General features: G+C 31.7%; 3 protein-coding genes across 5 annotated transcripts in view; 1 reads left to right on the forward strand and 2 right to left on the reverse strand.

Moving 5' to 3' along the window:
* Window positions 1-15297, forward strand: part of LOC128186104 (E3 ubiquitin-protein ligase RNF213-like) — a 166975-nt gene extending 151678 nt beyond the window's left edge. The window contains exon 91 of the mRNA XM_052855832.1: window positions 15288-15297. The gene's annotated coding sequence lies outside the window, so the exon portion shown is untranslated. The remainder of the gene's footprint in view (window positions 1-15287) is intronic.
* LOC128186108 (caprin-2-like) lies at window positions 1113-10892 on the reverse strand. 2 transcript variants are annotated; one of them, XM_052855839.1, is made up of 3 exons: window positions 10823-10892; window positions 3669-3844; window positions 1113-1571 (listed from the first exon to the last, which is right to left on the reverse strand). In XM_052855839.1, exons 2-3 carry the CDS (start codon window positions 3832-3834, stop codon window positions 1165-1167), a joined length of 573 nt encoding a protein of 190 aa, XP_052711799.1. In that variant the 5' UTR covers window positions 3835-3844; window positions 10823-10892; the 3' UTR covers window positions 1113-1164. The 2 variants fall into 2 exon arrangements, with proteins under 2 accessions (XP_052711799.1, XP_052711800.1); XM_052855840.1 differs by having other exon boundaries at window positions 3762-3844; window positions 10823-10841.
* LOC128186106 (complement C1q tumor necrosis factor-related protein 3-like) lies at window positions 11787-14508 on the reverse strand. Of its 2 annotated transcripts, none has more exons than XM_052855838.1 (3): window positions 14393-14508; window positions 14194-14276; window positions 11787-12245 (listed from the first exon to the last, which is right to left on the reverse strand). In XM_052855838.1, the coding sequence occupies exons 1-3, from the start codon at window positions 14491-14493 to the stop codon at window positions 11839-11841; spliced, it is 591 nt and encodes a 196-aa protein (XP_052711798.1). In that variant the 5' UTR covers window positions 14494-14508; the 3' UTR covers window positions 11787-11838. The 2 variants fall into 2 exon arrangements, with proteins under 2 accessions (XP_052711798.1, XP_052711797.1); XM_052855837.1 differs by having other exon boundaries at window positions 14101-14276.
* Window positions 15298-15605: the final 308 nt, after the last annotated feature.

The raw sequence follows: 15605 nt of genomic DNA on the forward strand, positions 1-15605 counted from the left end.
GGCTATCTTAAATATGCGTAAAATCCTTGTCTTACTATTAGATATCTTATTGAAACTTAACAATTATGCACTTTTGTTGTGTTTTATAGAATGTCCCCTGATTGTTATGATAAAATACTCCTTGTATAAATTGCCTGAAAAAAATTGCTTCCTAGTTTTTATGAAGAAAAACAATACCGTGAATATTGTATTGTCTTTTTCTTTTGTATCATATAATGTTATGCACGTTTGACAATTTTGAAAAATCGATATTCAAAGATGAATTGAATGAACTAGCACTATTAAATTAGATTTAATGTATCAAGAATAATCCATACCAATACTAGCGCCTCGTGTATCTTTAATATAAAGGGCGACACACTAAAGTTCATGCAGTATGCTCGATAGATACGAGTGTTGCGATAAAGACAGATGACCCTTGTTATTGTTTTTTTTAAAACGTTCTTTACAGTTAACCCTACACATTAAACAAATAACTTTATGGCTTTTAGTTGTAGAATTAAATTTTATTACATTCAAGCAAAGTGCAAGTGGTTAACTTTCTCAGTTATGCTTTATGTTTCTTTAATTCACTTCGATTAATACTAAGTGATAATCATTCAATGCTTTTCTTAAGCATTTTTATGCTTTTAAGACTAAAACACATCGAGTATATTGGAATCCCTAATAAGTTATTGACCAGGTTCACCTACTTTTTTTTACTCCACAGGAATACCAATCAAAACTTTTTTTTCATTCTGATAAAACCATTCATTAAAATAAAAATACATTTATACGTTAAACAGTTTGTCTTTGTCATTTTTATTGAATCGCTGTTTGATCCTTTAATTGATTGAGATATATCATTGTATCTTTTGCATTTAATGATTTCAAAAACTTCTTTTCGCTTGCTTTTACTCAGTTGAATATTGTATTTAAAATGTTAAAAGGACATTTAGTATTGGAGCAGTGATGAAAAATTTTGTTTTACTAAAATTATCTATACATCTAATAATTTAGTGGATAAACAGTAACCACGAAATATCCGAAGATTTGTTACATCGTAAGAAAATAATATTCATTCTTATTTGCGTTCTTATAGACAAGATAATTGAATGAAATAGAGAATGGTACATCATTTTGTAATCTCTGTTTATTGATATTCATTCATCAAAGAAACATTGTTTAGTTTAATTTCCATCCAGAGAAAGATGAGTACGTGGCATACACATAAATACTGGAATAGTCGGACGCAAGCCAGACTTGATCATGTTTGTGCAGAATGATGGTGACGGTGGCACCGCATTGTTGATAACCAGACGAGCAGCGCGCTTGGTGATACGTAGAGCCGTTTTTCACCAGTTTGGTATGACCTTTATAGCTTGTGTGGGTAGCAATGCTCCAAGAGAAGACATACAGGCCATTAGAAGGGGCAGTGAATCGGTAATTACCGCTGTTGTAAGCATGTCCGTAGTTGGCTTTGACAGTGGTGAATTGTATAGTGGTCCCAGAACTATAGGTTGTGGTACTTGATGTAACGGCTGTGAATGCTATGCGATGTCTATGGCCATGGTAACCATGGTCATGGTGACCTGTAATTAACCATATAAACTCCATTGTTTAACAAAGAAACAGCTCTTTGTGTATGTTTCTATCATTTCATCTTTCGCTTCAGTTTTTTTTAACTAAGACATTTTTTGTGCATGCAATCTTTTTATTAAAACAGAGTAAAAAAGTACGTGTTTTTCTCTCTCTCCCATTATATATATATATATATATATATATATATATATATATATATATATATGAAAAAAAGCAACGCTAATTGTAAATTGTTGGCACTTTCCTTCCATTTCTTCAGACGTTTTCTGTCGTATAAGTCGACTTTTCTGACTGTTAGTCATATTTATTACCGGAATATTATATATATATATATATATATATATATATATATATATATATATATATATATATATATATATATATATATATGATCTGGTGTTCAGGATCACGTCTAGTTGACAGGCATGGATTATATGCTTAAGGTAGAGCTTTATCTGGACCCATGCTTATCTATGAGGTATTAGTACTGTTCACCGGAATAAGTAAACATGGTAAAGACCAACATTTATTATATACCCTCCTGTATTTAATAAACATGAACTATTATGATAAAGGAACAACTTTAAAGCTTGTGCTTTTCACCCAAACCCTACCCCGAAAAAGAGAGTTCTCATAAAAAATCTTTATAAATCATAAAAGAGAAATCTATCAGGTTTTGTACATTTTTTTTATGAAGATGTAATTATCTTTTGTGCATTCATATTTCGCATAATTGTCAAATGAAATCTGAATGAATAATAATAAAAAAAAAATTACGGATCATTAGATATATAGCTTATCACTATATTTTTTTTTTGCATTTTGATATAAAAAAAAGTTGCTTTTTTTCATTTTCTGAAGTGATTCTTTTAATACTAAGCATGATTGACAATATTAAACTTTTGCAGTTCAGATAAATCAAATAAGTTAAAACAATTCAGAATACAAACTATAGAGTAAATTAAAACAATGGTTAAAGGTGATTCCCAATTATATTTTTCATATTTCAAAGTTCTTAAGACATTTTTTTTATTTATAGGTTCTGAAACAGATATTTTTGAAACGGAAATATGAAAAGAAAAAATACTAAGACGTTACCATCATAGCTGTTTTAAAGATATTAATAAGATGTGAACGCAAACTGATTAAAGTTGTGTACTCATTGTACATAATTACATAGACAAGTTAATTGTGGACATGCTGCATACGTTTCTCGTAAACATAATCATAGAAACAAGCGAAAGGTAAAAATCATGTTTTGTGCTCTGCTTTATCATAGTCTAACTGTAGCGACACTAATGAACAAAAAACATTCGAGTTACCTAAGAGAATTAAATTCTTTGAGGAATCTCGTTGGTCTAATACACGAAAAATAAAAGGTTTTAATAACAAATGTGTATTGTTGAATGGTTAACTACAATTTAAGTGCGTAAAAATAAACGCCCATATCATTTCGTCTCCTCAAATTTCTGGAATGTCTTCATTCGTGAACTTACAATAATCCCATTTTTCATGAATTTAGGATGAATCTCAAAAACGTGACGCATTTCTACGTTTTGTAATCGAAATCAGAAGAGAAAATTTGCTGATGTGATTGGCTCAGTTTGTTTAACTATTGACAAGGTTTAAAATTGGAACAGAGTAAGAAGGCTGCCTCTTTTATTTCCAATCAAAAATTAGTATTTTATCTTTTATTTTGGTCATCATTTGTTTAAACTGAATTCTTCAATCTTTTTTACTGTATTTTTAAAATAAAAACAATTCTAATGTGTAATTTGTATTATTTCATTCATCATTATGTTTATGTCCAGAATCGCTTTTTATATACGATTTTTTGTTTTTACAAAATTCGTCTATATAATCTTTTATTAAAAGTTTATCAAAAGTTGCGAATACATTGTATCTGGGTACAACATTGCTTGTTTTTGATCTTTTTCATTACTATGATTAAACTTTCATGTACATCTTTTTTCTATTTAAAATTGACATTTTATATTTGAGAAATATAAATCCCCAAGAATCCTTATATATACAGGAAAACATCTTGAGTGATGTTTAATATGGGTATATAATAAAATAGAACATACTAGTAAGCATACCCCCGTCTTCTGAAGAAACCATCGCAAGACCTTGATAAAGTGCTTCAGCCTGTTTCGACAAAACGGACATCATGCCCTTACCATAGTAATAATGGGACGATGCCATGCCAAAGGTCAGACACATCACCACACAAACCAGCGTTATGGTCTTCATTTTGAAAATTCTATCAGATATATAAAGAATTACATTTATTTAAAGACGTTTCCGAGTTTTATCATTTAAATGCATAAAAAAATCTTATTTGTTGCCGTTTACCTTACAAATCACCTTACCTTGTTTTCCTTTGAAGTTGGGTTACTGAAAATGCATATCTTCTGGCATATATATATTGTTTCCTAATTGATCGCTCAGCAGATGTGATATAATTTTAAATTTCAAAGATAGGGTAACAATTCAAAAGGGTTTATCGATATATCATATAGAAAAACCGCATGTTGCATTCTTGTATAAAAGACTTTACTAAGGTGGTGGCTTGTAGAATTGTTTCGATATATCAAATTTTTGTTGTCAGCTTGTTTGCTTAAACGATTGATGACATGATATTTCACGCCTTGGTAACAGTTTTGCTCGACATAAATTGCTTCTTTAATTTCTTTTGTTTAGATTCTATACGAGGTGCATATGCAAGTTGTATAAGTATTAATCATCCAATAAAGTCTAAAATTTCTGGATGACTGACATGATCAATGCATATTTTTGTGAGTTAGTAATTGTTACTTTGTCATTGGTTTTATTTTAAAATTGAACATTTATATACAGTTGTTATAAAATTTTACTGTGCATCTTATCAACAAATTCCTTAAAGACCTTCGTATCTTATCCCATCTTGCAACTATCACACAAAAATGAAATTGAATGAGAGTTTTTACTTAGTCGTACTCGGGTATGCTTGGGGCACACTTTAAAGAAAAGGATCAGGATGGTGCAATGTAAAAGTATTACTGGATACTTTTTTCTTGCTTTGTTTAATTACATCAACATAAAGAAATCCTCTATAAGACATTTAATTTCCATGATCATTTTCTTTCCGTGCAAGGGATATATTTTGATAGGGATTACCCCGTGTTTTTCTGACATTATGAATGTTCAGTTCATTACAATTTCAGATTTCTGAATTAAAAGTAATTTAGTTGTTCATGGAATTTACTTGCAAATTTTATTCAATCATGTAAAGTATAGTAAGAGATAGAAAAATAAATCATAATATAGGTTATTTTACGTGATGATATCACAATTTGTAACAAAAATCATTTATAATACATTTCTGATCAATGCTCGGTGATTTTTATTTTAAATTTGATTAAAATATGATAGCATAAAGAAACTACTGAAGTAAAATTTCTTGAAATTATATGATTTATTAACAAATCTAATGTGTGAATTATATATTTAGATAATAACTGTCCACTTGATGTTGTTCAGCACATTGCTTTGTTCTAGACATGTTTAACATATACATGTATATGATAATTTTTTCACGCAACTCATCATATTTTTGAAATGAACCATTGAATACAAACAAACTCGAAGTGGTGCTGGTCACTTCTGCTCAAAACGATGTGCCACATGCACAAGCACTTCATTTGTAATTTTGAATATACAAACGGTTTTTACAAGCGTCCCTGAAAAAGTTCAGCTTTGTCTCGACCGCTTTAATGGTTTAGTATTATAAATTGAATCCTATCATACATGTTCCTCGCATATATGTGAATACACATTTCAAATTTAATTTAAAAACGCGATGTAATGAAATGTATTGATTTATGATAATGTGAATTCGTATATAGCACCAGTATAAAAGAACGTACTCGGATAAAAGTTTGTAAATTGATGTTGATATATCAAATGCCTGCCGTCAGCTTAAGCTTTAAACGATTAATGATGAACTATTACACTCAATGGTAACATTTTTTAAAACTCCTATTCATTCCTCGAATTTCTTTCACATGCATGTTCCTCCCACAAAGTTTTAAATTCTATAGGTAATTAGTACCTGAATGTAAGCAGCTGGAGTCACTTCACGTAATTGTTTAATGGTAGCTCGGTTTTTACATTGCTCATTTCTAAAGTTTGATATTTTAACTTTCCAACTGCATATAATTTATGTGTTGTGTTTTATCTACAAATTATCTAATACTTTATAGATATACCTTATTAATCTATTCTTATTCCGTAGAGTAACTGCAAAATACAAAACTTTTCAAAAATAGTTCTTCGTACTAAGAGCGTGTTAGATCAACAAAGAAGTGCCACTTTTTCTATCCAAATGAGTACCTGTATTTTTGGTCTATCGTCGTTTTCAAGAATGGATAACACCAGATAAACCATAATGCTTTAGTTAATAACTAAAGGGACATTTTCTAACAGACATATTTTTCCTATGATATAATTTAAAAAAATCATATAATACAATACAATTATAAATGTGTGGCAGCAGACGTACTTACCTTTGTTTGGATTCACTTTTTTATCAACAGAAATATAGCTGACACATTTTATACAAGAGCCGAAAATTAGTGCAAAACGATGTCAAATTTATAAACAACGTTTACCTTAACAGTTAATTCATTCCAGTAAATTAAATATAACTGGTTGATAGCAATACATGTAGTAGTTATACAATGGTTTATTATAGTGCCATGTGTATTGCATCATAATTACAAAATTCGTTTTGCAAATATGATATCCGTTCACCCGGCCAAACGGATCAATAAGTCACTTAAAACTGTTATAAAGTAAACAAATTTTGCATTGTTTGGAGGAACGACAGCTTTGTCGAGTGTTTCTGTTTTATTGTATAATTCATAACAAAATGAGCGATTTGGCGGGGGTAGTTACATGATAGATCAACAAACAGAGTACTGCTTTAATTGGTAATATCTTGACTTATAGGACATAGTTATAAAATATGCTTTTCAGTTTCAATTTCATTCAAGTCACATAAGTTACATATTCTTTCCGCCACCATTTCTTCTCTGTGACGACCTCTTTCAATTCTTAGGGGAAGAACACCATCATCTAAACATTGCTTATTTTGATCTAAAGGGCTTGGGAAGATCTAGCGTAACATATCTGTCAACTATGTAGCTGGATTTAGAAAGGATAAATATCCTAAGTTTAGTACACCTTGAACATTGTTGAGCCATTCGGTTTGTGACTTCTCCTCTGACAAGTGTAAATTATCAGGTGTAAAATTGGTGTAAGAACTTTCCATGTTAAAAGATTCCATGTTATTTTTAACTTGAGAGTTCCAGGTAGAACAATTGTTTTACCCGCTGTTCCAAAGAAACACACACGATTTTATTTATCATAACTGTATATTTGTCGATTCCAAAGATTCAACATGTTCATTTTGTGGCGACATTTAAAGCTTAACCATCCGCTTTCCCCTTGAACTGCTATCAACGGAGAAAGCTGATGAACACCTAGAAAATATTGAAGGACTCAATTAGGTACAATTTCGATACAGTGATGCGTCTTGTGCCCCCATATCTCACTGCTGTAATCAAGGAGTGGGGCGACACAATTATTGATTTTTTTCGGTAGATTTGGAAGCTAATTGAATTGATGGCATTGCTTATTTAGAAGACGGATCCTTCGTCACTTCTTCGGAAATTGGATAAAATTTTAGATTTCACATTAAAATCACGCTTTTCGTCAAAAAGCACTACCTGATATAATTAAGACGCCCCGTAGTCCAGATTATTTTTCCCTAAATAAAAATTAAAGTTGCTTCTTTTCCATATATTTTTTTCTGAAGTGAACAGCCTTTGAATTGGTAATATCCTAATTAATTCGTAATCGTCATTTTCTGCACCACGCGTTTATATTATTGTGCGGGTATATTAGTCAGAGTTTAATCAGTTATTTTGCTCATACAAATATTAATCATGAGATCCATGGACTTCTTAGTTGAAATTAGTCTGTGAATGCTGAATCTATTTTTTCTTCACTTTGAAATTTTCATTGTGTATTAATGATATATTGTAGGAATCGTTTTATCTGTTATTTGATATTCGACAAAAATTGTAGCATATGCTGTCATAAGTCAGCTAAGCAATCCATTACCCTGAAAAGGACTTCTCCCTTTTCGCAAGGTTGCTGTACATCGCGCCTTGGCAATCCTATGGAGTGATGATTTGAAATTTACCTCCCTTCGAAGCAGCCAGAATCATGAACCCTGTGACAGAAGCGTCATCCCATTTATTTCCTGTATCTGCATTGACAACCCTTTTGCGATTCCATTTTGTGTCAACACTGCCGCCATTTCCCCAAATTGCCTTTGCGCCAGCATGATGTGAACCCGCAGCGTGAATGGTCTACGAAAATGCATATACACCATTGGATGGGGCGGTGAAAATGCCTGTATACCTGTGGTATCCATTCCATAATTCTTTCCTTAGCATCGAATATAAAAGGCTCTTATGTCAAAATGGCTTTAAAGGTGTGTGAAGTGCAAAAAGTAAAAAATATTAATGTAAAAAGCTTTTTGTACACATTTGTAAGTCTTGTAAGCATCTGGTATCTAATAGAATAAGAAATTTAGAAACATAACATTAAAATCGTAGACATGTATATAACTATAATATCTTTGTGGACTTAAGGTATCCGATCCATAATAGCCCTAGATTCAATGAATCTGTATGCATAACATACACTCAACAAAATTTCCAAGTGTTTGTTCTAATATATTGAACAATTTTGAAATTACGAAATACTCTGATATTTTCAACATTTCGTAACGGAAATATCTTCTCATCAATAGCACAGAAAAAATAAAACAACATTGATTGAAATCATTTACTCGTGACAAAACGTCAAAACATAAAAAAATTCTTGGCATGCTTAATTATATATTGTAATATGATTGTCATTATTTTGTTATTGATTTTAGTTTTTGGTGATAGTTGAAAAAGAAAACCACTTAACATGGCCCACATGTTCACCGCAAACACAGCTAGAGCCGTTGGAATATCATTGTCTGCATTGTTTCCAGAACAGATCGTATTTATTTTAGATTTGCTGTTTGTTTTGACCTCGGCATTGTTTAAAACATGAAGCAACGCTATTTTGATACATTTGTTTTTAATTCGTAAGCGTAATATCATTTTCATCAGCAACTTAAAGCAATCTAAAAGCTCTGAGCAAAATTCCACCAAACCGAAAGTGTTAGTGATATTTAGCAAAGGTCAGCAACTCGGATCGCAACCTGAGGTCAAAGACAATGTATCGTTCTTAACAATTTGAAAGCTTAGTGAAAATTAGTAACACTGACGGCAAGACGAATAAATGTGCTTATTTTATATAGGAAATATATTACACTGGGTGAACATTTAGAGTTGTTGCTAAGTGTATATGTACTGGCTTAATACTCAGTATACTTAAACATAATTTTCATGTTTCATATCAGTAATGCTTTTGACCAAGGACACTTTGAACAAGCGAGAGCAAACAAACACTCCCTGGAGTCAAAAATGGACAATCCGACATATCTGCCAAATGAAACACTAAACAGAAATATTTTATTAGATAAAATAAACCTTTGTCTTCAAAGCTAAATCAAAGTCCGCAAGTGGATACGGCGATATACATAAGGGAGTGTAAAATATCAAAAAAGTCATTGAAACATTGACTGTTTCAGTTTATTCTTGGTTTTAAAATTGTTCCATCAGTTTGACGTAAAGCAATCATATGCTAGATTCTTACAGACCAGATCCTATATTCCTATAGAGGAGTTATTCTCCTTTCCTGTATCATTAGGATCTACAGTAATGATGACATTTCTTGCATTGTATTTCCATGTGTGGTTAAGCCGTTCTTGTAACACTGGAGTGAAACAAGGAGAAAGCCAGTCTCCCACATTGTATTCGATATCTAATAATGACCTTTTACATGTACAAGACATTATTGAACTCGGTCTCGGTGTGGATATGGGGAAAATGAAGCTCTCGCTATTGCAATGCACTTTATGCGGACGACATAGCAATGCAAGCGAATCACTAAGCGGGCCATCAACTGAAGTTAGACAGGCTTCACCAGTGGTGCAAACGATGGAGAGTTTTATGAATACGAATAGGTATAATGCGTTCACTTTATTTAAGACAACATGAAAAAACCGAACTGCAATTTTTCTATGGGTAGTAATGCCTTAGAGACTGCGGATCATTTCAAATACCTAGTGAGTGACATTTAATTACAATGGCTACTTCAATAACAACGCAGAACTACTAGTAAAAAGTGGTGGACTTGCACTTGAACAAATCATCGCCAAAATACATATTAATAACAAATAATTTGGTTTTACGTCATACGAAAAACTATTTTTCTCATGTGTTGCCCCTATCCTAGATTATTGAGCTTGTGTCAGGAGCTACTGCAAGTTTTAGGCCATAGACAATATACAGAACAAGGCAAGCAGATACTTTCTGGGAGTTCACAGAATTTTGGTGAGGTAAGCTGGCTTCCTAATCAATTTCGACGGTGGATCTGCATGGTGAGATACTTGAACAAGCTCATATGTTTTGAGGATGACCGAATAACAAAGATAGCTTTTAATCTGGACTATAAGCGATGTCGTGATAAGTGGTGAAGCTAAGTTAAACGCATTATGAACCAGATCGGTCTTGGGCAGTATTATTACACCAAAAGCGCTGTCGAATTAGACTTGATGGAATCGTATCTTACGAATTTCTACTCGGAAATATAGAGAGACACCTTGGATAATATATTTAATCGCGGACGTACATGACCTTCTAGGCAGATTTGGGGTTAGAAAATTATATAACGCGTAGCCTCTCCAAGGAAAGCTTTCTGCGACAGAAAACAGGCCAAAACTATTCTATATAATACTTTCTGATCTGGCTAGGAGCTTACTTGCAAATTAAGTCATTTTAATAAATGACTAGAAATTAAACAATATAAGTGGAGATTATTTTACTACAACTTGCATAAAATTAACGACTCTACACTTCAGCTGATAGTATTCCCTGTAAATACTGAATATTTTTTAACAGTTGAACACAATAATACAAATAAGATGTTGGCCTCGTATAAAGAAAAATAAAACACATTAAAAGACAGCTCATAAAGTTTACATCAATGTTATTATTTAACAATAATACTGTAGCAAAGCCTAACTTACAATATCAAGAGGACCACCTCTCTATGGCCTGCCAAAAGCACTGACCACTGTTAAGAACGGACAACCTTTGTATCAACACAATACCATTTATTCAATTTCACCGATCTCTTCTCTCTTTGTCTGATTATCCAGCCGACAGCTGATTTGCAGTCGTATTTATACCCTGGCCATCACGTGACATAAACAAAGAACTAAAAGAAAAATCCGTTCGGATCGAATATGAAATATCGTAAATACTACAATCGCACAGGGATCTATATCAAACCATTTTATCATTCAGATAAAATCATTTGTTAAAATAAACGTACATTTATACGTTAAGCAGTTTGTCTTTGTCACACTCATTTCATCGTTGTTTGATATTTTGATTTATCAAGTTATCTAGAAGATATCATTGTATCCTTTGCATTTAATGCTTTAAGGGGAATGTGCGGCCATCTTGTACATTTGAGGACAAAAAATGTAAACATTTCTTGAACTTGCTAGTTTCTGCTCGAATCTGACCAAAACTGTTGCCAAAAAATATAAAAGCAGTAAATATGAGATTCTAAATGTTGTTTTGTATGCAGATTATGCATTCAAGAACAGAACAATGCGTTTTTTATCACTTTAAACAGCTGTCGAACTGCGCAGCTACAGCCTATTTTTGAAGATCTAAAAATCTAAAAAAAAAAATATGAAGGGGGTTTATTGGTTTCCTCTTTACACTCATCCCCCTTAAAAAAGAAATTATCTTGGTTAATTTGATTATTTAATTAAGTTGATTATAATTGCATTGAAAATGTTGAAACGACAGTTACATGCATTATTGGTATACTGGTGAAAAACATTGATATTCCGAAAAAAAATTATCGGATAAGCAGTAACCACGAAATATGCGAAGATAGTTAACATCACAAGAAAAAAAATCTATTCTTTAGTGCATTCAGATAGAAAAGATAACTAAATGAAAAAGAGAATGGTACAACATTTTGTAATCCCTCTTTATTGATGTTCAGTCATCGACAAAACATTGTTTAGTTTAATTTCCATCCAGAGAAAGACGAGTATGTGGCATACACATACAGGCTGGAAGAGTCGGACGCAAGCCAGACTTGATCGTGTTTGTTCAGAATGATGGTGACGGTGGCACCGCATTGTTGATAACCAGAAGAGCAGTGCGATTGGTGATACGTAGAGCCGTTTTTCATCAGTTTGGTATGACCATAATAGCTTGTGTGGGTAGCAATGCTCCAAGAGAAGACATACACACCATTAGAAGGGGCAGTGAAGCGGTAATTGCCGCTGTTGTAAGCATGTCCGTAGTTAGATTTGACAGTGGTAAATGGTATGGTGGTCCCAGAACTGTAGGTTGTTGAGCTTGACGTAACCGCTGTGAATGCTACGCGATGTCTGTAGCCATGGTAACCATGATCATGATGACCTGTTATCAACCATATAAACTTCATTGTTTAAAGAAGAAACAGTTCTTTGTGTATGTTTTTATCATTGGTTCTTTCTTTTTTTTACTGTGAGACATGTTCTTTGTGCATGCAATTTTTTTTCTTTAAAACAAAATAAAAAAGTGCTGATGGAAACCATAAGTTTAACTCTCTCTCTCTCTCTCTCTTTCTCTCTCTCTCTCTATAATAAAAAAGCAACACTAATTGTAAAACGTCAGCACTTTCCTTCCATTTCTTCAGACATTTTACAGTCGTATAAGTCGACTTTTATGACTATTAGTCATATTTATTACCATTATATATATATATATATATATATATATATATATATATATATATATATATATATATATATATATATATATATATATATATATATATATATATATAAATTTTATATCTGGTGTTCAGGATCACGTCTAGTTGACAGGCATGGATAAGAGTTAGAGCTTAGCGTAGAGCATTATCTTGACCCATGCTTATCTATGAGATATTAATCCTGTTCACCGGAATAAGTAAACATTGTAAAGACCAACATTTATTATATACCCTCCTGTATTTACCTAAACATGAACTATTATAATAGAGAAACAACTTTGAAGCTTGAGCTTTTCACCCCAACCCTACCCCGAAAAAGAAAGCTCTCACAAAAAATCTTTATAAAACAGAAAAGGGAAATCTCTCAGGTTTTGTACATATTTTTTTTTATGAACATGTAATTATCCATTGTATCTTCATATTCGACATAATTGTCCAGTGAAATCTGAATGAATAATAAAATGAATAATAAAAAATCTACGGATTAGCAGATATATAGCGTATCTCTGAAAAATTTGCTTTTTGCAATTTGATACCTACCAAAATACGCATGCTTAAGTTTTATTTGCATTTTCTAAAGTGATTTATTTTAATATTATGTTTAATTGACAACATCAAACTTTTGCAGTTGAGATAATATCCCGGAAGTTAAAACAATTCAGAATACAAACATTAGAGTAAACTAAAACAGTGGTTAAATGTGTTTCCCTATGATATTTTTCACATTTCAAAGTTTTCAATACATATTTTTACTGATAGGTCCTGAAAGCGATATTTTTTTAAAATGAAATGTCAAAATAAAAACATACTAAGACGCTTTCAAATTTGACAGAATGCAGAACTTGTTACCATCAAACTGATTAAAGTTGTGTACTCGTTTTAGATATATTATAAAGTTAATTGTGGACATGCTGCATACGTTTCTGGTAAACATAACCATAAAAACAAGCGAAAGGTAAAAATCATGTTTTGTGCTCTGCTTTATCATAGTCTAACTGCAGCGACACTAATAGAAAAAAAATTCGGGTAACCTACGAGAATGAAATTTTTTAAGGAATCTCGTGGGTCTAATACAAATCAAAATAAAACGGTTTTAGAATAATTGTGCATTGTTGAATGTATAATTTCAATTTAAGGACGTAAAAAAAGTAAAGCAAGGTACTTATCATTTCGTTTCCTCAAATTTCTGAAAAATCTTCATTTGTGTTCTTACAATAATCCCATTTTTCATGGATTTAGGAAAATCAGAAAAAAAATATATGTGACGCATTTTTTTGTTTTGTAATCGGAATCAGAAGTGGAAATTTTATGATGAGATTGGCTCAGTTTATTTAACTATTGACAAAGTTTAATATTGGGTACAACTTTTTATTTTTTTCATTAATCTGATGAAAAGTTCATGTACATCTTTTTTTCTATTTAAAATGGACAAAAATATAAATCCCCGAGAATCCTTATCTATACAGGAAAACATCTTGAAAGATGTTTAATATGGGTATATAATAAAATAGAACATACTAGCAAGCACATCCCCGTCTTCTGAAGTAACCATCGCAAGACCCCGATAAAGAGCTTCAGCCTGTTTCGACAAAACGGACATCAAGCCCTTACCATAGTAATAATGGGACGATGCCATGCCGAAGGTCAGACACATCACCAAACAAACCAGCGCTATGGTCTTCATTTTGAGAAATCTACAAGAAAAATAGAAAGAATTACATTTATTTAAAGACGCTTGAAAGGTTTTATACTTAAAATGCATAAAGCAAATCTTATTATACAATGCCATTTACTTTAGAAATTTCCCTACCTTGTTTTCCTTTGAAGTTGGTTTACTGAAAATGCATATCTACAGGCATATAAATACTGTTTCCTAATTGATCGTTCAGCAGATGTGATATTGAATATCATTTTAAAATTCAAAGATAGGGTAACAATTCAAAAGAGTTTATCGATATATCATATAGAAAAACCGCATGTTGCATTCTGTTATAAAAGACTTTACTAAGGTGGTGGCTTGTAGACTTGTTTCGATATATCAAATTTTCGTTGTCAGCTTTGTTGTTTAAACGATTAATGACATGATATTTCACGCCTTGGTAACAGTTTTGCTCAACATAAAAAGCTTCTTTAATTTCTTTTGTTTAAATTCTATACCAGGTGCATATGCAAGTTGTATAAGTATTAATCATTCAATAATATTCAAATGATCTGGTTGTCTATCATGATCAATGCTTATTTTTTGTGAGTTAGTAATTGTTACTTTGACATTGGTTTTATTTTAAAAATTAACATTTATATACAGTTGCTATATAATATTACAGTGCATCATATATCCTGCAACTTATTAAAAAATTCATTTAAGACCTTTGTCACTTAAATAAAATTGAATAAGGGTTTTTTACTTACCAGCGAAACTTTTCATATTCAGTCTTGGCGTATTTTCTAAAAGAAATGTAAAGATTTGTTTATTTTAAATGCACCTTAAAAAGATAAACAGATTAATTATTTTGATAAGTTCTGCTTCACGGAGCATGTCAGTTTTTAATTATGTTATATTTTGTACGCATTTTTCCTTATTTAGAATATGTACAGTTTAAGCGCATTAAAATAAACAATATTTCATATGAGATCACAATAAGTTATGAAGGTCATTTGGTGAATGTTTCAATTAAATTGAAGAATTTCTGACCGTTTTATCACCAAATGTGGACGGCCAACGCTAGAAAAATGAGTTCGTCATTAAATTTTGTGTGCACGAAGAGAATTCTTCGATGGAGACCAAAAGGTTCTTAGATGCCGCTATTCTTTTTATAGAACAAAGGTTTACAATTGGAACAACAATTGGAATTGAAGGTTTGAAAATGAAATTACTGATATATTGAGTTCTTGCAGCACCAAGACCCACCCCCCCCCCAAATCCCGGATCTTGCACCTATTAATTTCGCTTTATTTCCTTATCTGAAGTCGAAAATGAGTGGACAGAGATTTTCGGACCCAAATGATCTACGTTATCACACAAA

The sequence above is a fragment of the Crassostrea angulata genome, chromosome 5, assembly GCF_025612915.1.
Source record: "Crassostrea angulata isolate pt1a10 chromosome 5, ASM2561291v2, whole genome shotgun sequence".
Lineage (NCBI taxonomy): Eukaryota > Metazoa > Mollusca > Bivalvia > Ostreida > Ostreidae > Magallana > Magallana angulata.

Coding starts and splice junctions, on each gene's coding strand:
- LOC128186106 (XM_052855837.1), bottom strand. CDS start 14,493: ATGATATTCAATATCACATCTGCTGAACGATCAATTAGGAAACAGTAT. Junction 14,277..14,392: donor CAACTTCAAAGGAAAACAAG/GTAGGGAAATTT, acceptor TTTTTCTTGTAG/ATTTCTCAAAATGAAGACCA. Junction 12,246..14,100: donor AGACGGGGATGTGCTTGCTA/GTATGTTCTATT, acceptor GGTTGATAACAG/GTCATCATGATCATGGTTAC.
- LOC128186108 (XM_052855839.1), bottom strand. CDS start 3,834: ATGAAGACCATAACGCTGGTTTGTGTGGTGATGTGTCTGACCTTTGGC. Junction 1,572..3,668: donor AGACGGGGGTATGCTTACTA/GTATGTTCTATT, acceptor GGTTAATTACAG/GTCACCATGACCATGGTTAC.